At 37.7% G+C, this 27157-nt stretch overlaps 1 protein-coding gene across 10 annotated transcripts in view; it reads left to right on the top strand.

The window, feature by feature from the left end:
• ITPR2 (inositol 1,4,5-trisphosphate receptor type 2) overlaps window positions 1-27157 on the top strand; it is a 273831-nt gene that overhangs the window by 122746 nt on the left and 123928 nt on the right. For all 10 annotated transcript variants that reach the window (XM_068655998.1, XM_068655985.1, XM_068655992.1 and 7 more), the window contains 9 exons: window positions 1217-1306; window positions 1433-1558; window positions 2926-3048; window positions 4234-4434; window positions 9873-10124; window positions 11357-11482; window positions 16439-16567; window positions 17173-17293; window positions 26589-26779. In XM_068655998.1, the coding sequence (XP_068512099.1) occupies window positions 1217-1306; window positions 1433-1558; window positions 2926-3048; window positions 4234-4434; window positions 9873-10124; window positions 11357-11482; window positions 16439-16567; window positions 17173-17293; window positions 26589-26779 (1359 nt within the window). The remainder of the gene's footprint in view (window positions 1-1216; window positions 1307-1432; window positions 1559-2925; window positions 3049-4233; window positions 4435-9872; window positions 10125-11356; window positions 11483-16438; window positions 16568-17172; window positions 17294-26588; window positions 26780-27157) is intronic.

The raw sequence follows: 27157 nt of genomic DNA, 5'->3' as shown, positions 1-27157 counted from the left end.
TGCCTGTGAACTTTATGAATCAAGAAAGTATTTTTTTTTTCCAGAAAATCCTGTATACTAAAGGTGAAAGAGAGAGATTCTCAGAAAAGAACCTTTCTCAGTGACTTAAGCTCTATGACTTCCTGTCCCCTGTGGAAAAGCGTGACAGAGAATGTCTATCATGGGGCGTAACAAGGCAAGATATGCAACTGAGTGTCTCTGGTATCCCAGTAGTGTGATTATCTTTTGATAACTAAGCCCCTGGAATACTATTACTGGTTCAATAAACAGGTTTTTATTTTGTTAGGAAAAAGGGATGAATTCAGCAGTTTAATGCTGATCAGCATTTCCAGATAAGACGCATAGTTCACATGGATTATAAAACTACTTTGATTGAGGAAGAAGGCTGATAAAAGTAACAGGTAGATTAATCTTGGTTAACCCACAGTCCCAGAACAGAAAAGAGTGGTTAATTATAGCTAAGAGTCTGAAATATCTTCCAAAGCATTGATTCAAACGGCTAGAGAGAAGGCAGAATGCATACTAACAACCTAAACAAATAAAGATCCACTGTTGTTGCATAGATCAACATGACCATGCTGAACAGCAGTGCTGACACCGTTATAAACAGTTTCCATGGCTAAGTGGTTCAGCTGTTCTTGCCTAGCTTGAAATTTAGTCCAGATGGAATTTCTAGAACTCCTAATCTTAACAATCAACTAAGAAAGTCCAGAGAGGGGTTTCAGATGACAAAAACATTCAGATTGTTGTGCATGTGTCTTTTTTAGCATTATTCCATTTCCTAAAACATTAGGAAGTTTGAGAATACAATGAAATTTGAAAATGCACTTTTTTGGGCAGTGGTGGCTATCCAAATACTGTTACAGTTCCCATTCTCATAGTGCATGAATTCCTTGTTGATTCCATTCTATGTCTGGTCAATGTTTTAAGGACATGTTATTTTTTTAGGAGAATCAGAAGCATGAAGATGTAGAATAATTGTTTCAAATCATGTTGGAAATATGAAACAAGAGAAGGATTCTTGAATGTGAATCTTTTAAATCACTGAACAGTAACTGGTGGATAGTTATTGAAGAGTCTTTTTCTTTATCATCTATGTTATGTCTGTGCCCTGTGAGGTGTTGTGATGTCGTTTCTTCACTTGTTGCTCTGTATAATTAGTTCATGTTGAGAAAATTGCAGTAGATCAGCTTTTGTTATATGTTCTTTGTTACAGGAGTCAAATATTTTGAGTCCAATAGAGGATGGAACCAAAAAACCCCAGATAGACAGCAATAAAAGCAATAACTACAACATTGTTAAAGAGGTTGGTATATTTGCCAAGAAACTTGCTTGCAATACTTGTGATAAGATTCAGTAATTGTTTTAAAATATTTTGTGTTTTTATCTAATATGTCATCTTTCTTTTTTTTGCATACATATTTATGTATAGATTTTGATTCGACTCAGCAAACTTTGTATTCAGAATAAAAAGTGTCGAAATCAGCAGCAGCGCTTGCTGAAAAATATGGGTGCCCACTTGGTAGTCTTGGACCTTCTGCAGATACCCTATGAAAAGGTTAGTCTGATAATTTTGTTGGTTAAGGACATGAACTCAGTAAAGAGAAATGCCTCAAAAGGTCCAAAAATCAACTTGAAAAATTCTCCTTGCCAAATTTAGTGAACCGTGGCACAAATGTTGTGTCACAAAATGGTGTTGCTGTTTACTCTCCCTTAATAGTAGTGGGTTTGGGATCGGGATTGAGTTTAAATATGGGTGTCGACAAAGAATATATTTTACTAAGAGTTAATGTTGACTACCTAAGGTTCCTGGATGTCAGAGTGCTGTCATCCCATTCCTGTAATGGGCATTCCTTTGAACTGCAGACACTGTACAGTTAGAAATTACAATTCAGTGGAGCTCCTGGCAGCATATCTAAATTCCACTGTTAGATACTAATATGAATGTTATTCTAAGTACATAAGACGAACACATAAGCTTTCAAGGACCAAGTCTGAAATCATTTCAGTGTTTCTGTAGTGGCAAGTCTCCAGCCTACTTCCATCTGTAGGCTTTTCATAAGACTTCGCCATTTTGTACTGATTTTGTGGTAGTGAGCAAACAAGTGAATGATCTAGATAACTTTTTTGAGAAGCACATCTATCTAGTTCTTATGTGAAGCACTGGAAGGAGATAAAAGCTCCTGTGGGCTGTGTGTTCCTGAGTGTTATATACTAATGTTATGATAGAGACACTAGGTTCAGCTTTCTTCAGTAAAATAATAGTGCTTGTTGATAATGGTGGTTTATCACATCATGGTTAGAATATTATATGAGGGGAATATAAAATCGGGATGAAACCAGACATATATGTTTGTGTGGGATGTATCTGTGACCATGAGTGTAGGTGCACACACACGCACATATACGTGTATTTTGTATGTAGCTATATAAAAGCCAAAGCTTTTCAGAAGCCTGAAATCAGTGCAGACTAGACAATGTTTTTGAAAATCAAGCCACTTACTGCTTTTTTTTTTAATGAGGAAATGATAAACGTGCACTAGGAAATCTTGCTTTGAGATCAGTACCTTTAATATCTTGCAGTTATTACTTAAAAAAAAAAAAAATTAATAGTGTGCTCCAGAAATTCATAGAACAGTAACTACAGGGTAAGCCACGAGACCCAAGGCTAAGAAAACTGAATGGAATGAATTGGAAGCTTTAATGTTTGTGCCGTTACCTGTGACTCCCTATAGTTAAGTAGATTCAGAGTAAGGTATAGTCAGTAATGGACTCTAAAGGAAGCTGTATCAGTGGCTTTTACCAAAGGGAGAATTCCTGGCCTGTAAAGAGTCAGGAGATTTGTTTTGCTCCTGGCTGAATTCACACTGTGCAGATATAATAGGTATGTTAAGGTACATCCAGGTAATGCATTCTCTTTCTCAGAGCGATGAAAAGATGAATGAAGTTATGAATCTAGCCCACACTTTTCTTCAGAATTTCTGCCGAGGAAATCCTCAGAATCAAGTTCTCCTCCACAAAAATCTCAATTTATTCTTAACTCCAGGGGTAAGTATTTCATTTTAAATAGAATGCTATAAATGGAAGTAAATTTAGGCTCACTGAAAAATGACAGTGCTAAATAAATAATTTAATTAAAATTATGCCTTCTCTGTCTTCTCTCTCCTGTCTTTTCTCTGTTATCATTGCCCTCTATTTCATTGTTTTCAGTGTTGCTGTTTTAAAAGTGGAAAACAGTATTACCTATGGGGTTTATTGGAAGTACCTATTAACATGTGTCACATCATCACATTGTGTGTAGCTTGACTGTGATAATTTATTAGGATGAGTTAACTTACATCTGGACCGTAATTCAGGGAATAAGATGCTGTGACTGCTTCCATGAGGCTTGTGTGATTGCAGAATCTGACCCATGTTTTTGGTGATGATGATTAAAAATGAGTTCTATACATGTCTCTGTATGCGTGTGTTTACAGATCTGGCCATACAGAATAACATCTCCCTCAATGGCAGATCTACTGAGCATAATATGTTTTTATTAGAGAAAGTATAAATATTAGGACTGTAGACCTCTGACTTGTTTGTATTACTTGAGGAAACATTTGTTTTGTTATTTTTTATTTATGCCTTTTTGTGAAGTTAGTGAGGGCTGCTGCCCTGACTGTGATGGAGACTAGATCTCATATTCCATCTTATAACACTAACACTTAATTCAGGTGCCAAGTATGGAGCCTTCTTGCACTTTCTCATATTTGTTCTTTGGAAGCTAGTTTTCTGGTCAGCTCAGTTACTGTGCTTTTGTTTATGTTGTGGCACAAACTCAATGTGTTTGAATCATCTCCTTATACTTTGATGATTTGAAACAGAAGTGTGTGCTCCAGGAGCACACCTGACTCTCACAAGCATTTGGAGCAAGTTTGAAGTAAAAGTTTGCAGAGTGCATGCTGTCTGGATGTGCTCTAGCCGTGTACTGTATGTATGTCTTCACCTTTCATGTGGGCATATATTTTGCTTATGCCTACTTAGGACATTTTGGAGTCATAAGAAAGTGTGGAGAAATGTTATCATAAAATCCAGAAAGGAAAGTAACCTTAAGGTTACTGGTTAATATCTGGGCTGGTGCACACTATATTCTTTCAGTCTCCTTTTACCAGTATGCCTTTCTCCAGCCTAGAGCTCTGTGTATTTCTCAACCTCAGAATAAATCTGCGATTTCAATTTTAATCTGTTTAGCTTCTGGAAGCTGAAACCATGCGGCACATCTTCATGAATAACTACCTTCTTTGTAATGAAATCAGTGAGAGGGTGGTGCAGCATTTTGTACACTGCATTGAGACCCATGGTCGTCATGTGGAATACTTGCGTTTCCTGCAGACCATTGTGAAAGCAGATGGCAAATACGTGAAAAAATGCCAGGACATGGTAATGACAGAGGTAAGTTAATGCTTCATATTTTAATTGTTCACATGATGTCTTTTTAACACATTAGTATTTTGAGGGTGCTTTCTTTGCTCTTAATACTAATGGGATAAAATGGCATCATAGCTTTAGAATTTTAACTGGTATCATAAATAATATTTTAGCAGATGTTTTAGGGATTTAGTCTAATTTTGTAAGGCTATCTGTATAGCTACTAGAAAGAAAACATGGGCGTTATCATGGTGATACAGAGATGTCTATTTGCAGAAGATGTAGCATGTAAATCTGAGTTACATAAACCTTCATTTTCCTGTAGTGTATCTTAGGATCCCATCTACCTGCCCAGCTTAAAATATTGTGGTACTATTTTACTGTATAACAGGCTCTTACCTCTATCAATTTGTCTTAAGTGGTATTGTAGACTGCTTTTTTACTGTGTAACCATATAATGATTCTACCTACTAGTTTCTGCTTTTGTTTATAATGTTGTAATTCTGGAACATTTCTGCTAGAGTTAGTAGAACTACTCCAACTAGCTAAATTTGGATTCTGACCTGATAAATTCACAGAGTGGTTCGTAGACAAACCTTTATGCCAGTAATATTACTAAGGAAATACCCAATTGACTTCTTTGCAAGTAGGATTTGATATATAGTGTGCATGATAAATGAAGTCTTCAACTTGCAGACTCTTATGCATTTAACCGTAATTATGTTAAAAGTTCAATGAGATTAATAAAGTGGGGAAAATTGAAAATGGTAAAAAGCCAACGTAGGTTCACAGTAACAAACACTTTTCTTTACTTTTCAAAGTGCATTTGCTTTTTTCAAAGTGTATCTTCAGAAAGAAAACAGAGAAAAGCTGTAGTTCGTGTATGAGCAGAATTAAAACCTGCTGAAATTTCATTCCACAGCAACATGGAGGAAAAACTTCTAATTAAGAAAATAAAGCTTCAGCCTACATGGATAACCTTTAATGAAATCCACCTCAACCTTTTCAATTTGACTGAAGTGTTTTAAAATGTAATATCAATTAGAAGGCTTTGATTTACATAATTCAAATAGTTCTTGTGCCTCTGTGCTTTTAGATATTGCCCCATCCACCTCGGCTTCTTGCAGATTTTTACTTTCTCATAAACACAGTTATGAGATTTTTCTCAATTTAAATACCTTTTGTTACTGATATATAATAGCACAAAGATAAATTGTCATATTACGTTTTCAAGCTGACTGCATGATGAAAATCAAAATCAACTTGGATGTGACATTTACATCATGAATTCTGCAGGTATTTAGCAGAGAGGAGGGAACACCCTTATTTTGATGAAAGAAGGTAATATGATGACTTGCTTGAAAAAATGTAGGAAATTACAGTTAAGCAATCATGATTTGTTAGAAAAGAATGCTAATAGTAAAAATTGAATGGTATTGGAATGGCTTGGCAATGTAACAAAAACAGTGTAGTGTAATGGTTGAAACTGAGAAGTCAGGACAGCTTGTAAGCAGACAGCTGAGATGTACTTTGTGACCTTAAATAATCAAGGGGATAGCAGACTTTTCTATTATCCTTAGTATTCCAGACTGATACATTGTGTAGCATCAACAGTTCTGATGCTGGCCAGCCTTCCTTATACTTGAAAAGAATTCTTAACTCCTTTAACTTAGTTCATGGAGCTCAGTGAGAACTTTCTCTGTCTAGCAACAGATACTTGTTTTCCTTTTCTGTTTTTAGAAACAGAATTGTTTCTTTTTAGGTCAATGTTTGGATTCCCTTTGCAAGTTAAATTTAAAAGTGGATAAGTTGGGGAAAGACAATGGCATCTTCTTCTTTACTTGCACTTTAGATTATTACTTTGTCCCCTTAGCTCTTTCTGTGATGTTGCAACATTGTCTGCTGTGGTTTGTGATTCCTCACATTCAGTATGTTGCAAGTTTGCTGTGCATCATCATATTTCACAAACTCAATATCCCCTGGTATTTCTTACTCATTCATCAGTGATAAGTACATGAAAGGATGAGGGATCAACTTGACTTGCCCTTTTATCAGGCAATACTGGAAGAGATATGTCAGGGTTTGACATAAGATTGTAACTCTGAGGAAACCTGGGAAGATTCATCTTCCCTCTCCTCTGTGCAAAACCTAAATAAGTGGAAAACATACAGGAATGTGGTGGTCAACTTGAAAGTGACAAAACATCTACCTTCCCAGAAGGTTTGCTGTAGATTTTTTATTATTTTGTGTTTGAAATGTCTTAAGAGCATAGTACTCCAGACATGAGTATTAAATTATAGGATAGGTCAATTTTCCAACATTTTGAATACTGTTATTTGCCCCATTTCCTTTTTTTCCATTGAGTGCAAATTAAAAATGTTTTTCTGTTCTGTGGATTGTCCAGAAAATGTCTATTTTGAAAAGTCAGACTGGAAACATTTTAAAAATCCAAGGATAAAAAGAGGAATAGGAATTGCACGAACAACTGAAATCATAATTTTCTATCAAAATGACAAAGTAAAAATATGAAAGCAATGAGGAAAACACAGTCCACACAGTGTGAATTCAAAAACTGAAATTTTGTGACACTGGAAAATGTAATGAATTGTTTCTTGAATGTTGCTACTTCTCAGTTCCTGTGGGAGACTAATTTTCATTCCTGCTTTTGCTGCTTTCTTATTTCTTTACAGCTCTACCAACTTTTATTTCTACCCTTGAATTCAGTAAGCTAGGATTTTATGTCACCTGTGGACTTGGATATGTCAAATGCCTTATTTGCAAAATAGTATGGCTGTTGTGCTGCCAAGTTGTATTCTGTATTAGAAAGGGTTTATGGGAACTTACTAACACCTTCAATGAGAGTTCACTATGTTTAAAAGGAAAGTGATGGAGAGCAGATATGTCTGTGGCTCCAAACAAACTCACAGAGCGGTACTGCCAGTAGGTAAATTCATAGAATCATAGAATATTCCAAGTTGGAAGGGACCCACAAGAATCATAGAGTCCAACTCTTGGCACCACACAGGTCTACCCAAAAATTCAGACCATGTGACTAAAAGCATAGTCCAAGCACTTCTTAAACTCTGACAGGCTTGGTGCTATGACTGCTTCCCTGGGGAGCCTGTTCCAGTGCACGACAACCCTCTCAGTGAAGAACCTCTTCCTGATATCCAGCCTGAACCTCCCCATCACAGCTTGACACCATTCCCGCAGGTCCTATCACTGGTCACTAAAGAGAATAGATTGGCATCTGCCCCTCCATTCCCCTTGTGAGGAAGCTGTAGACTGTGATGAGGTCTCCCCTCAGCCTCCTCTTTTCCAGGCTGAACAGGCCAAGTGACCTCAGCCACTCCTCATACGTCTTCCCCTCTAGGTCCTTCACCATCTTCATAGCCCTCCTCTGGACACTCTCCAACAGTTTTACATCCTTTTTGTATTCTGGTGCCCAGAATTGCACGCAGTACTCAAGGTGAGGCTGCATAGCGCAGAGCAGAGTGGGACAATCCCTTCCCTCGACCGACTAGCAATGCTGTGCTTGAAGCACCCCATGATATGGTTGGCCCTCCTGGCTGCCAGGGCACACTGCTGGCTCATATTCAACTTGCTGTCAACCATAACTCCCACATCCCCCTCTACGGGGCTGCCCTCCGGCATCTCATCGCCTAGTCTGTACATACAGCCAGGGTTGCCCCGTCCCAGGTGCAGGACATGGCACTTGTTCTTGTTAAACTTCATGTGATTGGTGATTGCCCAGCTCTCCAATCTGTCCAAATCTCTCTGCAAGGCCTTTCCACCATCAACAGAGCCAACAACTCCTCCAAGTTTAGTGTCACCAGCATATTTGCTCAAAACACCTTCTAGTCCTAATCCAAATCATTTATAAAAGCATTGAAGATGATTGGCCCTAAAATGGAGCCTTGAGGGACCCCACTAGTGACCATCCTCCAGCCTGATGTAGTAGCCCCACATACCACAACCCTTTGAGCCCTGCCCATCAGCCAATTGCTCATCCATGGGATGATGTTTTTGTTTAGCTGGACATCTTGTCCAGTAGGATCCTATGGGAAACTGTCAAAAGCTTTACTGAAATCCAAAAAAATTACATCAGCTGGACTAGATGGGTGATCTTATCATAAAAGGAAATGAAGTTAATCAAACAAGACCCACACCTCATGAACCCATGTTGGCTGGGACCAATGACTGCATTGTCCCCCTGGTATGCTTCAGTAACTTCAAGGACAATCTTCTCCATAATTTTACCAGGCAATGATGTGAGACTGACAGGTCTGCCAGGGTCTTCTTTCTTGCCCTTCTTGGAAATTGGTACATTTGCAAGCTTGCAGTCTGCTGGGACCTCTCCAAATTCCCAAGACTGTTGAAAAATAGTTGAGAGAAGTCCTGCAATGATGTCAGCCAGCTCTCTAAACACCCTGGGATGAATCCATCTGGACCCATGGACTTGCATGGATCCAGGTGGAGCAGCAAATCCGGCACATGTTCAGGGTTGGTTGGGAGTTTGTCATTCCCACCATCACGGTCCTCCAGCTCAGGGCACCTGGGGTCCCGAAGTCCATCATCAGCATTGAAGATGTAGGCAAAGAAGGCATTAAACATCTCTGCTTTGCCTATGTCCTTGTCTGTGAGGTGACCTTTCCCATCAAGTAGAAGACCTATGTTTTCTCTAGTACTTTTTTTTCTGTTCACATATTCGGCATAGGTGTGTGTGAAGGACGTATGAAACAGTATTAGAGCAAAATTTTTTGTGAGATCTGCTGAAATGGTGCTGCCAACATCCACCTCTGCTCTGGATCCTCTTGAGATGAGCAACGTACTTGTAGCAAAATCAAATATTTGTCACATACACCAGTTCTCTGATAAATGGAAGTGCTGGCATGGCAATGACAGTGTCAAGACTCACCTGCCAAATTTGCACAGTTAGGAAGAGTCATCCTTGTTTCAGATGCTGAGCTCTTCCTAACAAAAGAATGGTTGAATTCTGGGTGAACCACATGCTTTTTGTGTGAAATAGCACATAAGATTTAATTTCTGTACCTCAAGTCCCTACCTGTAAAATAGGGATAATGATGCATCCTGACCTCGTAACAGGAGGTAAGGGTAATTAATTAACTTCAAACAAACGTTGAGATAGTGGGAATAATGAGGATGGCATAATGTCTTAGGTAAACACAGAGTTACATAGAGATTAAACTTCAAGTTCACCTTGCATTAGCTCATTCCTTGTTGAGTTGTTCCAGATTTGCACTTATAGTAGATAAGAGCAGAAGTTTGCCTTGGCTATTGTTTTGAAATATGCATTTGGTAAGCCACATCAGACTAATTTATTTTTTTTCCAGAATGCTCTCTCTAGCTAGAGAACCTTTGTGTACTTAAAGGTAGAACTAAACAGTTAAGAAAATGATTGCATTGCAAGGGCACTTAAAGCTTTGTGGTATCTTTTTCAGCTGATAAATGGTGGTGAAGATGTGCTGATATTCTACAATGACAGAGCATCATTTCCAGTTCTACTCCAAATGATGTGTTCAGAGCGAGATCGAGCAGATGAAAGTGGACCTTTAGCATATCACATCACTCTAGTGGAATTGCTAGCAGCTTGTACAGAAGGGAAAAACGTATATACAGAGATCAAGTGCAATTCACTCCTGCCACTGGATGATATAGTTAGAGTGGTGACCCATGATGACTGCATACCTGAGGTAAGACTCACTGAATGATGAAGCAGACTTAGCATTTTTAGAAACTCAGAAAATGTTTTGTTATTTCTAATATCTTGAAAAGTTAAATATTTGCACAGAAAACAGGCTGGAAAAAGGTGTTGCTTGTTAAGTTGACTAGAAAGGATAGCTAGTATTTTCTCAAAATACTTGTGATCTGTGATTTTCTGCAACTGATTTGTCAAGTTAATATTTTGCCACTGCCACAATTAGTTGACAACTGTGGGGTAACATTCTGGGCACGCTGAAATCAGTGGGAGCTTTGTGAAGTCTTTTTTTTTTTTATTTTATTTTTATTAACTTCGGCTCCAGTCTGGCAAATGTTATTATTGAATGCTTATAGAGGCCTAATTCTGCAGGTACTACCAGTCATGGTTCAGCAGGACTGTGATACCTCAGGCTGATGAGAATGGAAGTGCTTGTACCAAACCTGATATGATCAAAAGAAATTTTTCACTCTGCAGGAACTTGTTCTGGTCCTATGCATTGGTCAGAGGTGTGAGATTTCTACAGGCTATCTGTTGGAGGCATGGCTCTCATATCAATGCAGTTGGGCCTTGCAGAAATGCAAAATCCTTCCATACCATGAGAAAGTTACCTTGTGATAACCAATTATTTTCTTATTAGGAAAAATGCTTGCTTTGCTCAAAAGTTCCGCCTAACGTTAATGTCTGTAGTTCCAGTGCTGCACAAGCTTTCTCTTCCATTTGAGTCTGAGCTATACGCACCCTGAGTATGAGTGCAACGTAGGATTGCAGGAAAATAGGGATTGCAGTCTCTGCTCTGTTAAAGACCTTTTTTTCTGGTATTTAGCAAACCTGTTGCAAGGCATCAGCCCACAAGGATCATCTGACTACTACCTGAGTGTCCTCCATTTTGACTGTTCCTGACTTTGGAGCCAGGCCCTTGTAGTCTGAATGTCATTTTAGTATCAGATATATTATTGATTTGTTTTGTAGGGGGGTTAATGTTAGAGTGTTTGCAAAACTTCTAAATTTTTCTTCACATGATCATTCATTAAGTATATTAATGCGTTTGTTGCCACACTTACTACTTAAATCTTCAGAACTAAATGTACAGTATTACTGCTATTGGCGTTTCTTATTATGTAAAGGATGCTCTTTATCATTCAGTGTTTTTGCAGGTAGACAACAGAATATTAATGTTTTTTGTTGTTCCGTTTCATATTGTTTGTGCATTTTCTGTTCCTGCAGGTGAAAATTGCCTATGTTAATTTTGTTAACCACTGCTACGTGGACACTGAAGTGGAAATGAAAGAAATCTATGCCAGTAACCATATTTGGAAGTTATTTGAGAACTTCCTTGTTGATATGGCAAGGGTAAGCTTTATAAATATTGCAGTATAGTTGTTGATGACAACTGAACTGTCAATAACTTCTTTCTGCGAACTTCATTTATTTTATTAACTACCCTTTCCAAGGTTGAATATAAACAGATTTTTTTTAAAACAAATGGCCTTTTCTATTGTATTTTATTTATCATCATTCAACCTGCTAATTACTAACAGTCTTTTCTTTCTAAAAGGGTGTTTTGGAACCAATGTCCCCTTCTCTTTTCTTCCAGAAAAATAAGTCATACGTGTATGTATGGATTTGACTCACAATGAATTTTCATTCACAATGAAAATGTGTTCTTCTGTGAATGTGTGTTATATGTCATTGCAGTGGTAATTAAAAACAAACAAACAACAAAACCATGTTTAATTTCCTTGGTTTACTCTATTAATACAGTGAAGATCAGGGATAAAGAAATTCTTTGTCTCATATTCCTTCTTTAATTTCATCTTGACCTGTTTTTTTTCTTTTATTCTACTGTCTCTACATTCTCAGGGCTGTGAAAGGCAGGTGTAGACCTTATTTGTGTATAATCTATCAACTGCAAGGTGATGGGACAGGGTTAGTACTGTAGGCATTCAATTGCTGTAGACCCCAGTCATTTTCTTGGTGTCATTACTTGTTGCATTAAGTTTCTAGTCATCAGTTGTTTTAGGCTTCCATTTCCTGATACTTTGGAGGCAGAAAAGCAGGGAAACTGATGACTTAAAGAAGGATAACATACAGTAGTGGAACTATGAGGGGAATCTAGTGTGACATAATGAGTACAGTTTATATTTCGTAACTCTTTTCTTGCAGGTAATGTTTCTTGTAAGAGCATAATATTAATGCCAAATGATAGAGTTGCTCTTTCTCTGAAGAAGTAGAAACACATTTTTTTTGTGCTTGTGGCCTGTATTTGATCATTGTTGCTGGACAGCATTTTAGAGGTCTTACAAAGCACATTGTCTTTGTGTATGCCTATCCTTTCCTTGTCCATGGTCCATTACATTTTATAATCCTTCATGTTTTCACTCCTTATATTCTTTGTTTTGTTGAAATTAAGGAAGGAAAGGTAAAAGAATCTCAATTCAGACCTGCAGCAAACACTTCCACCAAAGTAATAGTGTGCCACAAAATAATTTCTTTAAAATGTTTTGGGAGAAAATACCATACCTCAATAGTAACCATGATTTATGGCCAAAAGAAGAATGAGTTCAGAGACTTGTGGTGTTTGATAGGCACAGGGACCTGGTCATTTCTTTGTGAAACAGAAAACTTAAAAATGTTTTTATTTTTGCCTTTTTCTGGAGACAGTTTAACACAAGAACACTCGTTCTCTCTTTTTTTGGTGGTAGCCATTTTCAGCAGTAATGAGACCTTTGCAAATCCTATTTTCTTGCTGTTTGTCTTGTTTCCATGGCTCTGTTCTACAGTGAAAAGCCTTCTGGACACACCAACCTCATTTGAAGATTAAGAACAGAAACCTTCTTGGAGGCAGATTTTCTTTTTTAACCTTGCTGTTTTTATCCCTAGAAGACCTTCTAGACAGACTGCCCTCCCTAGCCATTTAATATGATCAATTTTGCTTGCACTTTGGCTAGAAGCAGACATATGCAGAAAGAGGGCTCTGTCCACAGTTCTCTTCACGAGCCTGGAGACATGCGGCTTGGTGCCAGATGATTTAGAGTTATCCTGATGCTAGTGAGCCCTGAGTTTGTTTTTCTCCTTCTAATAAGATATTAGATTCCAGGTCTTCAGAAGTGAATAGCAAGTATATTATTAATGCTGTATTTTGTGTATGTATGCTGTTTTCTCTGAACAGCAAAATGCAGTTTTATTTTGTTCCGCAAAGTCATCAGGGTAGGTGCCTGATTAGTCCTTTTAGTTAAGGTTAACTGCTAAAAGAACTAAGTGAGCATGTCCAAAGTGGCCTGTTCTGCTCTTCTGCCAGGTCCCCCTGGGTAGCTGTATCTTCTATGTTATTGAGTGTATTTGTTAAGATTTGGTTTTCTGGGTCCCAGGCAGAGCCTGTGTGTTATAAATACATCAGCGTTATGTAGCTATCAGGACAGTTAGAATGCTGTCAGCTTCATGAAAGATGTTACAATAGCTTTCAAAGCATTTAGAAAAAGAGCCCTTTGATCCTCTGTGTTCCAGTGAGCTAAAAAAGATGCTTTTGTGTGGGGGAGGGGAAATGCTTTCCTTTTAGCTGCTACAAATGGCTGTCAGTGGGTGAGTTTGTGAGCTTTGAGTCTGAGTCTGTTATTAGAGAGCAGTAAGGTGAAAGATGGAGAGTGTTATCCTCAGGTTGGATTTCTTTTTCTTTTTTTTTTTTCTCCCTTAAAAAAAGGAAAGAAAACACAATTTTCTTATCTGTTGCTACACCCAAGAAGGAAATATGTAGTCCTCAACTGTCATTCTTTTTCAACAGTGTGATACATTGCGAAACAGACATTAGGTGGATTTGTATATAAATTCAGTTTGCCAAACGCAATTTCACTTTCAAAGACATCCTTTTTCTACAGTTTCTGCCAGCCTACTTTCTCCCAGGTATGACAGAGAGTGTAACACTAAGTGAAGTGGGTGCAGCTCAAGGAATGGCTTTCCTTCCCTGCATGTATCTTGTTCCGTAAAGCAGCTGTGTTCAGAACAGGATTAAAAGAAGAGCCGGCATCTGACAGCTATAAAGTCATCGTGGCTTTCTCTGCAGAATTTTTGAAGTATTATTCATGTGAGTTTTAGTTCCAAAGCCTCTTAAGGGGTTTTTAAACACTACTTTCTCAATCTTTATCACCATTTCATTCATTTCAGGTTTTTTCGTCCACAAGGAAACATTTTTCAGTCCCTAAAGGGCAGAAGGATAATAGGAAATGAGAGGATTTCCAAATTCCTTCCATGACGGGAATTTTTCAGACCTGTGTTGGAGCACAGTTGTGTCCCCACATATGGCTCTGCTTGTTAGATGAGTGAAGGGGAAAGCTTAAAAGCATATTGGAATTTTGTTTTGTTGATTTCTAAATTCACCATGCTAGCGCTACACGGCTCTCTCTCTTCCCCTTGGGATCACAAATGCTAAGCCTCAGAGCTATTGGTTGCAGAGAAAATGAGTATGCAGATTAATTAAAAGCATAAGAACATCAAGAGGTTTTTAGGTCTATGATTTTTTTTTTTTAATTATTTTTTTAAGCTTTATTATTAACTCAGTATTTTATGTTCATGAGGATTAGGGAAGAGAAGGTGTCATAATTTTCCCAAACTGAAGGGCTGAATAATTTGCTATTTCAGTTTGGGCACTGTTGCTTCTCTGACAAAAATCTTTCCTTTTCTGGGGTGATAAAAATGCACTGTCTTGAGCCATGACTTGTTTTTCTGACACGTTTTAGAAAAACAGAGCTCCTCCAGATGCCTAATTCTTGTAGGTTGCAAGTTATCTTTGGCTATTCCTCTGCCTACCACATTACAATGCTTTTGTGTTATACTCTACTCAAAATGCTTTTGTGTTCCCACGAGTCAAATCTTCCACTGAATGTGGGTGCTTTTGGATGTCACATCAGTAACCTTCCTTAAAACACTGCTGGTGAAATTGCTGTCATGTGGTATCCAAGTGTCACACTGGCACTGTGTAATTAGAGAGAATGTTTGCACTGTGTGAGATTCAGGTGCTGCAGATTATTTCTCTGGTTCTATCACCAACTTTTCTTGGGGACCTTAAGCAATTCACTCAGTTTCTCTGGACTTAAGTTCCCCATCCATAAAGTGATGTAATGATAACTATATGCTACTCAGATTCATGATTGTGTTAAACGTTTAGATAGTAATTTGAAAGTTATCCCAGAAGTCTGTAAAGAAAATAATTTCTGTTCTTGCATAGATTCTCTATGTCTAGAAGCCACGGAAGTCTGTGGCTTGCATCGGTGAGAGAGAATTTATTTATTTTTTTTAACATGACTAGAACTGCTTATTCAAAGGCTGTTGAGGAGATAGGATAAGTATAGTCCATAGTCCTTGTTTGCCTTTCTCACTGTCTTTTTCTGTGTAGACTCCTTTTAGGTCTCCTTTTACTACTGTTTTCACTGACATATGCAAATTCAAAAGGACTAAAAATATTAATACATGTTGGAAAAAAAAAAAAGAAAAGAAATAGTGAAGCATCTATACTGGCCCAGTAATTTTTTCCTTTCTTTAAGCCTGATATCTTTATGCAGGAACAAACCTTCAGTGTTGTACCAAAGGTGTCTTCAGGACTCATCTGCGTAAATCTTTCCATATCCTCCTACTATTTAATCATCCTTCTGTGCTCCAGAATTGTCCCAGTACCATTCATTCTCTTCTTTCATTGGTTTTAGTTTGTCATTCATATTTTCCTCATGTGGCTTTCCTAAGAAATGTTGTCTAAAGTCTGAAAGGCTGTTGGTATTGACTATGGTATTTCCTTCTGTTTCCCTCTCTTTAATTTTTTTTCCTGCAAATGGGCTTCGCCGTTGCTACTCATTTGAAGTGACTGATTGTAGCAAGAAGTTAAACATTACATGAAATCTTTCTAATCTAATGTGTTTATGTCTTGTCTGTCTCTAAAGCCTCTTCCAACCCAGTTTCACAGTGGGAGGAAAGGTCCATTTTCTTCTTGAATCTGTCTAAATGTGTAAGTGGAACACAATGTGCTGATTTAGGGGGATCTTTTTTCATGGTGTAGGAAAGAACAGACAGACAACCAGAAGGAATTAGTTCAGAAGATAATGGAATTTAAAAGACAATGTGTATCTTCAAGACAAGCTACCACAGATACATCTTGAACTCTAAGATAATATGCTCTGATAGATCTTATATAAAAATCATTCTAAGAACATACTAAATCATACTAAGAACAAATCTTATTACATGGGTTGTAATAAATACAAAATAACATAGCTGGCTTACTTAAAAGTACTGAATCTCATTGTTGTCCTCTTCTTCCTGTAGGTTTGTAACACAACCACAGATCGTAAACATGCAGACACATCTCTGGAGAAATATGTCACTGAGCCTGTAATGAACATTGTAAGTGGCTTCTTCAATTCTCCATTTTCAGATAACAGCACCAGCCTGCAGGTAAGAAAAAGAGACTGACAAATAAGTAATTCAGCCCATTAATGAGATACCTTGTCATAGTAAGGAATGGTGATCCTGTACCTTTTTTATCCTCCTTCAATTTCTCTCTCCTCGCATGCCACTGGCTAGCAGTTTAATTCCTCTTGAAATCATTTATTCTTAATTTTTACCCTTTACAACTCTGAAACAGCACACAGCTCAATAAGGTCATATTTACTCCTGGCTTTTGTGAATTCACTGGATAGAGTATCTTTGCAGAATCAAGGTCTATCTTTGTATTTGTATGAGAAAAATGCTGTGCATTATGACAGAAAGGACACGTACCTGAGAACCAGGAAGACTCTTCAGTCCTTCTGCTCTGTACTGTGCTTACTTGGTATCAGTGGTGATCTTAGTAAAAATTGTATGATTTGGTGTCTGTAGGGGTGCAGAAATGATTTGCATTCCCTCCTCTCCTGAAGAGCAAAGAGAATTTAATTGATCCGCAGCTTGAGTAAACAAGCTAAATAAAAACCCATGCACGTGGTTTATGTTATATCAAACCTTAGGGCAGTTGTGAGGAGATGGTGAAGTATAAAATTATATGTTTATCTTTTTGTTTTCAGACACATCAACCTGTTTTTATTCAGCTGCTGCAGTCTGCTTTTAGAATTTACAACTGTACCTGGCCAAACCCAGCTCAGAAAGCCTCAGTGGAGTCATGTATCAAAACTTTGGCTGAAGTGGGTAGGTGCCAGGTTTTTACCTTCGTTGTTTTTCTCTGTATTTTAAGATCAGAATTACTTGAGCTTGAATGTTTTTTTTCTTTGACTATAGAATCATGCAGTTGTGACAGTGGTAAATAAAGAAATCTCACTTTGAAGTTAAATTTTGTCTCTTTTTATAATGCATTCAAATGTATTTCATCAAATAGGTGAACCTATAGGCCACAGAGGTGGGTTTGCTAAATGAGTGATGGTTGAACTTGACCTCAAGGAAGTTATGATATTGAAATGAAACAGAAGCTTCATATATGGTATAGGAAAACATGGGCAATTCCATTTGTGCTGGGCCGTTATGAGCAGTGATGCATGGAATTGTGCATCAGAACACTCATCTTTTTTCCTTCAATTCCTGTGAGAGGTATTCGTTGTTATCAGTCATCATCCTGGGCTTGTTCAGGTTTTGTCCCATCAGTGAGTTGGGGGTGGAAAACAGAATTCTGCCACACCATAGCTTCTCTGCTTACTCATCTCTATCAGGTCTATGCATTTACTGATTCTACACAGCCATGAAAGGGGCATATTGCCTCTCACAGGCACCAAGACTTAATTCATATTTGGTCCCAAAGCCAGCTAGGAAATTACATTGCTTTCAAATAAATTCAAATACTATGTTAGTCGAAGATTTAAATCTTCTTTGGGAATGATGCCATCCTAAAATAAAAAATAAAAAAATAAAAAAGATTCTTCACCTGTACATAGCTAAGACTGGCAAAAGTTCATTCTTAACTTAAATTTTTGTGAACAGGATTTTAAAGTCTTCAGCCACAACTGGAAAAACAGATTTTTCAATCTAGTTTCTATAGAATTTATAGAGTAAGTTTTTCCTCAGCATCAATCAAAACTGAGTAGAGGCAGAGACATATAGAAACTGGCTAAATGCTATAGTTGATGCAATTTTTAAGAAGCTTTAATAAATAATGATAAAAAGTATGAGAGGGTCCCGTAACCATCTGCAGTATCTGTGGCACTGTAACAATCAACTCTAAATTTAGATTTTGGGATAGTTTTACAGGGGTATCATCTAACATTTTAGCCAAAATACCTCATTAACTTTTGTGTGAGTGAGAATAGTAGTTGCCTAAAAACTTAGCAATCTTCAGATGTTTTATTTGTTGTGCAAATTATTTAATTATGGATCCATCTGGTAAGAGAACTTTGAAAGCCAAAGATGTTTTATTTCCTTTATGCTACAGCTACTACAGTTTCAAATAAAGCTCTAGTCCCACAAATCCTTTTTTGTGTGTTTAACACTTCCTTTCCTGCTCCCCTCTGGCAGTTCTGGAAAGAGTCATCAGTAAATTACTTCCTTTAGGAGTCTGAGGAAAGAGAAGAGAAGTAAGGCAGGTGACAGTGTTTTTAAGACCAACTTTGGATGCTTCTAGACGGCTCCATGCCTACCTTTCTGTGGAGCATAACCTAAAAAAAAAAAAAAAAAAAAAAATTAGAGCTTGGAGAGGTGTTTGTGTTATCTTATAGAGACAAGGGTATTTAGAGTCACCTGAGCCTAGTGCTGAGACAGCCAAGCTGAACTTGTCCCCACAGCAGCAAGATAGGGGAAAAATGTGGGTTACTGTAATGAAGATGATCTACTGTGTTTTGTTTTATTTGTTCATTTAAACTATGCCCTAATGCTGTCCTATGGATCCAGCCTTCTTGCTGCTCTGGCTTCCCACGCATGGGATCCCACTCTTGTCTTGGGTATTGTCAAGTGTGGAGAGTGGATCTGAGGTGCCTGTGAAAGGCACCACCATGTGTCCTTGTCCTCCTCCAGGACTTTCATGTCACCAGCAGTAGGGCAAGAAGGCTGTGTGTCATCTTGGGGTGCCATGGGACTGGTAGCCTCAGAGGTGGCCCTGAAAGCACACTTTAACATGCAAGTTGATGATTTCATTGTCCATATCATAATAACTGTTTAAGGATTCATTATTGGTACCAATATTGAATACAACTGGTACAATTGTATCATATTAGCAAATTACCACAGTTTTTTATTTGGTGTTTTATTCTGCCAGTGCAGAAAGGGAGAATAAGGCAGCTGTCGAGGAGCCTTTTCCAAAAGAGCAAACTAAAGAAGTGGAAAATGGAGTTTTATACATCCCTGTATAAAAGTTGAGGTGGCTAGCTGAGATTTTAGACTTGTGTGATATTCAGTATTTTAGACATGTTGCCAAACTTGGCTTGCCTTGGCTAATTGAGTAGGCCTGTTCTGCTCTGCTGAAAGCTTTGGAAAAACTACCCCAGTTGGATGTACTGATGACTTTTAAAATTGAGGCCCTTGTAATTGCTGTGTGTACCAGGCTCCTGTGTCTACTGGGTGTTCCACCAGCACAAAGTGGTGCTCTTTGAGCAGGCAGAGGTTTCTTCCATAATGCAAATAGGCCAGCTTTTCCTTTCCTTTTTTTTATTTTATTTTTATTTTTTTATTCGTTTTGCCTCTTTTTCTGGCTGTATATATGGACTAGGTTTGGATTTTGACTAGGAATCTGTGAGAACTTTTTTTTTTTCTTTTTTTTTACCTTGAGACTCTGTCAGCTTTAATGTTAGGTCCTTCATGTTTCACAGCAGGGTTTAAAAAAAAAAAACACCTCTAGAAAGATTTTGCCTATATCAGAGAGATAAAGTATTGGACAGATTTACGGCAGGGACCAAAGACTTTTGATGGAAAATAAATGTAGTATAGAGTTGAAAGAACAAACATTTTTTTTGTAGTAGTAGTAGCCCTGGATTTAGAAATGAATCTCAGCAGGAAGAAAGATCATACACAGATTTCCCAAGATATCAAAGATCCATATAAAAATGCACTTTTTTAAAAGACCCATTTCAGAGCAAGTTTAAGCAATGTACATTCTGCTCAGTGCTTACTACTTATGTTGCTGGCAGGTGGATATAAGTATTGCCTCAAGAGCTTAAGATCATTACATCTGTCTTCTTATGAGCATTGTAAGAATGTACATTATCTTCCCGGTCAACAAAAGGATATGTTGCAGAAGCTAATTTCTTATAACCTTGGTACTTCAACTCCACTTGACCACTAGGGAAAAACTTCATAAGCTTTTCAAGCTTCGCTTGCGTCTTTGTCTCCAGGCAGTTCTCTGCCTTCGAGTTCAGCAAGAAGTATAGAGGCTTGCTTGACTTTTTTAGCAGACCCTTCTGTGACTCCAAGAGATTTGGAACACAAAGATACTAGTGCTCATCAATTTTTTATTGCCTAGTAAACGTTTGGCTACAGTTGGATGAATTAAAATAATTACAAAATAGTTTGTGTATAGTAATGCTTCTTGTTCTTGGACTTCTGAAGCAGATTATCACATTAACAAAAATTAACGCATTTTAAATAGATCACTCTCTCCATTTTCTTTATTATAACATAGCACTTAGTTTTGCTTTAGAAAATAATCCAAAAATGAGTGATCAAAATAGCATCTTCTCACTGGCAAAATTGCTACACATGGAAATTGTTTAAAAGGTCCACTGATCTTTGTGAAAACAGAGGAACTAAGAAGACAAACAGTTACATTTATTTCAAATGAATTCATTACCAAAGGACTTTCAGTTCCTACATTCTATAATCTTTGCAAGATTGAGAATGGTGGAGGCCAGAAAGTTTGCCTTTAAAACCATCTGCTGTCTTCCCATATGGTCAAATTGGGGAATGTCACCTGTCCTTAAAACTAAAGATCTGGACTGTATATCTTAAATGCTATTGGAGAAAGTTCTTTCTCCCAGGGCTGACCAGTCTTCTAGATCTCTGCAAAGAACTACCTTGGCCTCTGAATTAAGCAGTAATTCTTGTACATTCACCCCTAAGCATCAGTTTTCTCTTCTATTACAAGGTTGAAGCACCTCAGTGTATTGAGCTACATGCTAGATATATCTAGTTATATTATAGTCTTGTCTCTGTAGTATCCATTAATTTTTTCCCCTATGTTTTATACAAACTGCATCTTCCCTCTGATACTGTGTGTGGATGTGAAGGATGCTTTCTGTAGCATGTGCATGGCTGTGTTACCACCACCAACAATGAAATAACTGTAATTTCCCAGATGAGCAAACAGTGGCAGATAGGAACCCACATTTTGTTAGACTATTTCTCTTAGTAGACCCTTTAAAAAAATCTGTTAGCAAGCTGAATCACATTAGTTGTTGTCAGATAGTACTCTAGGATACTATGCAGGAGAAGCAAAAAGAGTATCTGTGTTTCTATGCTAAAAATTGGAGACAAGTTTTTTAAGAACTCTGTTTCAGAAGTTCAAAACTGTAACAGGTACAGAGGAAGTACTATTAGGGTGATCAAGGGAATGGAGAAATTGTATGACAAGAAGGGACTCTATAATAGAGTTCCATGCTTTTTCCATAGCAAAACAAAGGACTGTATTATTTCTTTTCTAAAGTACTTAGGAAGATAATGGTCACAAAGAAACGTTTTAGCTAAAGGATAGTACTGACCCCAATAATCAGGATATAAAGTATGTTAGGCTTCAAATAACCTAAATAAAGTTAGATTGTAAATGAGAGGTTTAGAACCAACTTTGGAAGGATGTCCATGATCAACAGGCCACTAGAAAATGTGGAGAGGAGGCATGTCAGAAAATGCAGCTTTGTTTTAAATGAAGCTTAATACATTTTCAAAAGGGATTAAAGAACATGGATTGGCTGTAACGAGGAGAGCAAATGATCTAAAGGGTGAAGTCCATTCTAGTTATGTTTGTTCTCCAGGTGTACAGAATCAAAAAAATCCTCCTGTGATGCATCTTGACCATTCTTATAAGTGCTTAAAAAACTTTTCCATTTCCCTGTCAAATTACAAATAGGAAACATTAAACATGAAATAACATGAAATCTAGGTTATGTTTTCATGCTTCTTTGGAATTATCACACTTGTTTTAATGTCCATGTTGATGAATTTTCCTAAAACATTTTTTTTTTCAGCCTTGAAAATACTGTTTCCTTTCCCATTTGAGTTTTTAAGTCTTTTTTTTTTTCCATTTTATAAAAAGCTAGACCGTCACTTTCAATTTTTAGTTCAAATAAGATAATTATCCTGTTGTTACTTTTTTGACAGCAAGAATAATACATTGCAAATGAAAAAACATATTTTATTCTATTTTAACTGTTTGTGTTTCCCTAATTGCAAGAAAAATTCAATGATGATCTTTTTACAGACTGATAAATATTTTAGCATAGATTTTTTGCTGGAAAAAAACATCCAAGTGAAGGGTACAAGATTGGCAGGCTTGTGTCTTGTCTACACAAAGCTTTTATTTTCCTTAAAAAGTCATGCTGTTGCTAGCATTAGTGTCTCTCCATCCAAATGTGTTTGTTAAATAGTCAGTAAATGATTAAGAAGCTGGAGGGACTGATTCATGGAGCAAAATTAATTGAACTGTATATACGTTGCTCTGTTAAGTGACAACTGGGAGTGTGGGAGAACATGAGAGCTGTCTGGGAGTACAGGAGCGGTGTAAAATGCAAGTAGAGTAAGGGACTCACAGCTAGGTTCAGCTGTGGGTATTTTGTGACCCAAATTGTATGTCCCACTCCTCCTTGAGGAATTCTGAGGGGTGAAACTCCTGTCTGTCCCCCATAAAACCTACATTGGGGATTGCTTCAAGTAGTACAAAATATATTAAATACCGTGAAGCTACTAAGTACTGTAGCACTTTGCAAATACCACCAAAGCTACTAAATACTGTAGCACTTTGTAAATACCACCAAAGTTAATGGAGTGAATTTGTGAAATAGGCCCTTCTGCTTCCAATTTCTGTGATTCTGTGAAGAGACTTACATGAAGGTAATTCAACAAAATACAGCCCATTTCAGCCCTTCACTTAGCAGCTGGACAATGCTCTTGGGAATTCTATAGAGCCCAGATGGCTCATAGAGAGAGGTCTGAATTTAGGTACTTGATTCTCATTGTTAATATTCACCTTTTCTTTTGGGTCCCCATCTCACAGTATGGTTTCATAGCTGAAACAAGAAAGGGGAGGAAAGCTGCTGGGGCATTAAGTATACCCAGAACCATCCAGCACGAAACATTAGCCATGGCCTGACTGAATTTGGTGTACTGTGTTGCTTATCCTTTCTGCTGGTACTGTTTGCTCAATTGTCTTGACCCAGCTGTAGTTATTGCAAATAGAATTAATTGTGAGGGAACATCAGATAGAGAGTTAGTCATGCGAAAGATTTCCCAGCAAATAATTTTGTTCTGGCATTGGCAAAACAGCATAGTATATTCAGGGTGTGACTAGTCCTGCACAGAGTGCCTAGCTGGGATTTAGACAGTATATAAGCAGGTACTGTGACTCCACTTCAAGGCAGATTTCCAAATTAGTTGAAGACATGTTCTAGTCCATCATGGTAAGTATCCTGCTGGATACCTATTGTACCAGTTTATATAGAGGCATGTAGCATGCTTTTTTCCCAAGTTCATCAGCCAGAGAAGGACAGAATTTTACCCCCTCTTATCTCCTTTGTCTACCAGCTCTACATCGCAAGTTTGAGTTCTGTCCAAAAGTATTTCTAAGTGGAACAAAAATAAACATGCTTTTAAATATTTTATGTTCATACTTTAAGGGAGATTGACACATATTGAAGAGGAAAGCAGCCTACAACACCTAAATTAAAAATAAATATTTATGCTCACATTTGTTCATCAGCTTTCCAAAATGTAAAAATATGCTTCATGTTGTTTTAAATAATGAAATGTGAAACAAATGAAAGATAAACTTTCTACAAGCTGCAAAGAAGTAAGAAGACAAAGACTTTGTTTACAGCTTAGACTTCAACAGTGCCCTTTGACAACCAATACAAATCTTAATTACAAATGGAATTATACATATAAGAACTGTTTTCAAAACAAAGGAGTATTTTTTTTCTCTCTCTGGTTTTCTTTATGATAGTTTTAATTAGCTGCAGCTCTTTGAACAATCATAGTCCTTGACTGCTACTCAGACATTGATGGAAGTTGTTAACTTCAAATGGCATCATAGGACTACAGAAGTCTGGGTTTTCCTCTGAACAGCATGCTCCCCATTGCTAAATTTATTCCTGGGTATATCAGGACTCTGTATACATGCCACTCGGTTGAGAAGCAAGCATTGTCCAATAACATTCTAATGATTAACATTAGGACACAATAAATTGCATTAATAGGCCACAGCACCCTAACCACCCTGGCAGAACTTTAATGGACTTCTTTAATAAAGTAAGCAGCAACAGGGCAAATGTGTCTTGAAAAACAACCCAGTCAAGTAACATGGAAAAAAGTCATTAGAAATAATGGCCAGCCATACATAGTATTTTCCTCATGATAATCCAGAACCTTGCCTTCAAAGCAAGTAGGTAATGGGAAGGAAAAATCAGCTGCCAGTGTCGAAACTGCTGTGCTTCTGATGATGATGATTCATGTATGGTTGTTGGGAAACATGTCATCCCATCCTGACCTAAGCAACTTTTTTTTTAGGTCTGTGTGGCAAGCTATTTAAAAGAAAGTGCTTGCCAGAAATAGAATAGGAGAGCTTTCTTCCATCCTAGTTAAGCACCCTAATCTGCAGTTGAAGGCTCCGGTCCTGCATCAGGGTACACCTTCACAGGCACGGCTGAGCCAGGGACAGGAGGGGCACCCTGCACCCGTGGGAAATACTCAAAGGATGAGGATGCATGTGACAGCATGCTTACTGTAGTCTGAGACTGGGGTTGAGTTTTCACAGCCAATTTTAATTTTATTATAAATGTTGGCATTACAGTGTAGTATCTGGGAGTAGGGAAAGTTTCTGGCTGGGATCTGAGACTCACTGTGCTTGGTAACACACGAGCCTTCATTCATCAGAGCCATATACATGACTTTGTGCTTGCATGTACTCCTGTTGGTTTTGATGGATATCCTGTTTAGGAAAGGAGGGCATCTGTTGACATCATGAGTTCAGGACCTAAAGTTTTAAGAAATGGGAGGGAGAGGTGGAATATTTTTGAAGCCTTCCACTTCTATGCAAAGCACTCGTGTTAGTGCAGAGCAGTGGGGAAATGCCTTAGAGAAATGACATGTGCAGAACTTCAATATGGGCTAATGCTTTTTAAAAAGCATTTCAATAAGAAAAAGTCAGTTACTATCAGCTTATGGTAGAAAACCTCAAATGAACTGTTTCCCCACTCAACTTCTCAGTTTATTAACCATAAACTGTGCTATGGAAACTAAACGAAAAGATGTAAAATATAAAGCCTAAAATAAGCCTTGTAAATGTGACCTAATCTTTCAAATATAGGTATTGCTGCATCAATACGTTGTTTATTTTTTGAATTTCAGATGGCTCATGCTGAGCCTTAGAAGAATGTCACTATGATCTCCAGTGAAATCTATGGTTCTATGGAATGGAGAGATGCAGCTAGTACAAATATATTCATAGAGGAAAGGGCAGTTACCTTCTAGTATTGTCTTCCAAACTTTGTTTTCAAATAACAGTTCACTATGCAATGGTACTTTAATAGTGGATGCACTGTAAGAATTGGAACAAGTTGTCCCCCATTTTTCCCCTAATACTCTGTCTTTTGTTACCTTCTCCCTACCCCCAAAGTCTTAAAATAAACAAATAAATAAATCAATAAACAAATAAATAAATAAATTGGATTTGCCAATTGTAGCTGTTTATCAGTCATATTGCAGTGATGTCCAAGAGTCCCATAGCTTAACAATGCTGGCTGTGTAGGAAACTGAAGGAAGAGAAAAGAAAAGATTGTCTTTCAAATTTAATTTGTATGCACTTGGTTTCTCAAGGACTTTGCAAGAAAAATAGGCAGAAAAGCAATATACAGCACTTGGGATAAATTGACTAAATGTGCATATGTTGACTGAGAAGAAGATCTTTCAAATTTACTCCTGAATACAGGAAAAACTAGCTGTTGAAAAAACAATGCGTATTCTTTTTGTTACTCTTATTAATATTTGTGGTTCTGATTTTTTATGAGTTAGTAAAAAAAAAAAAGTTAAAAAAAAATAAATGTCTGTACCTATTAAAATACGTTGTGGAAATGATCCTCATCTCATTTTAAGTGTTACAGCTCACTTTCTTTAACTAGAGTATATCTGATATTTACCAGCTTAGGTTTTGATCTGTATTTTAAAAACCCACTGAAGTGAAATCCCAGCCCCCATTCCATCGTCCCCCAACTTCAAGGATATCAGGATTTTGCATGCCTTGATCTGCAGAAGATTTTGAAGTTTTTCCCACTGTAAATTTCTTCTGTTTTTCTTCCTCATAAAGCAAAGAACCGTGGGATTGCAATTCCAGTGGATTTGGATAGCCAGGTCAACACCTTGTTCATGAAGAGTCACTCTAACATGGTACAGAGGGCGGCAATGGGGTGGAGAATGTCAGCCCGCAGTGGACCTCGTTTTAAAGAAGCTCTTGGTGGGCCTGCCTGGGATTACAGAAATATAATAGAAAAACTACAGGTACAAAATAGCAAATGGCTTGGGTGCTAGTAATGGCGGTGCATTTGTCTAATATGGGCCAGGTGGGGAAAACACCAGAGAGAGACTCATTGCATTTGTAGTGCTGGATTACAGTGAACGTTGTACTTCTAGGTGGGAGGAACAGAGGACTCAGCTCTTCCTTGGTGTCTGTTCAAAGCGAAGCCAACACTCAGGGCCTTTTGATTCATGATCTGAATTCAGAAGTAGGTAGAGAGGGGTAGGAAGTGTGTTTTTTTACCCCAAAGTGATCCATAGAGAAGGATCTCCTTTCTGCCTTGTCATGGTCACATGTCATTGTCCTGTTTGGGGTGCAGAGCAAGGTACTGGGCTTTGTAGGTGCCATTATGTGAGGTTTGT

Source organism: Anas acuta, chromosome 1, assembly GCF_963932015.1.
Source record: "Anas acuta chromosome 1, bAnaAcu1.1, whole genome shotgun sequence".
Taxonomy (NCBI): Eukaryota; Metazoa; Chordata; class Aves; order Anseriformes; family Anatidae; genus Anas; species Anas acuta.
The sequence above is the reverse complement of the archived record's forward strand: the minus strand, read 5'-3'. Positions and strand labels throughout refer to the sequence as shown.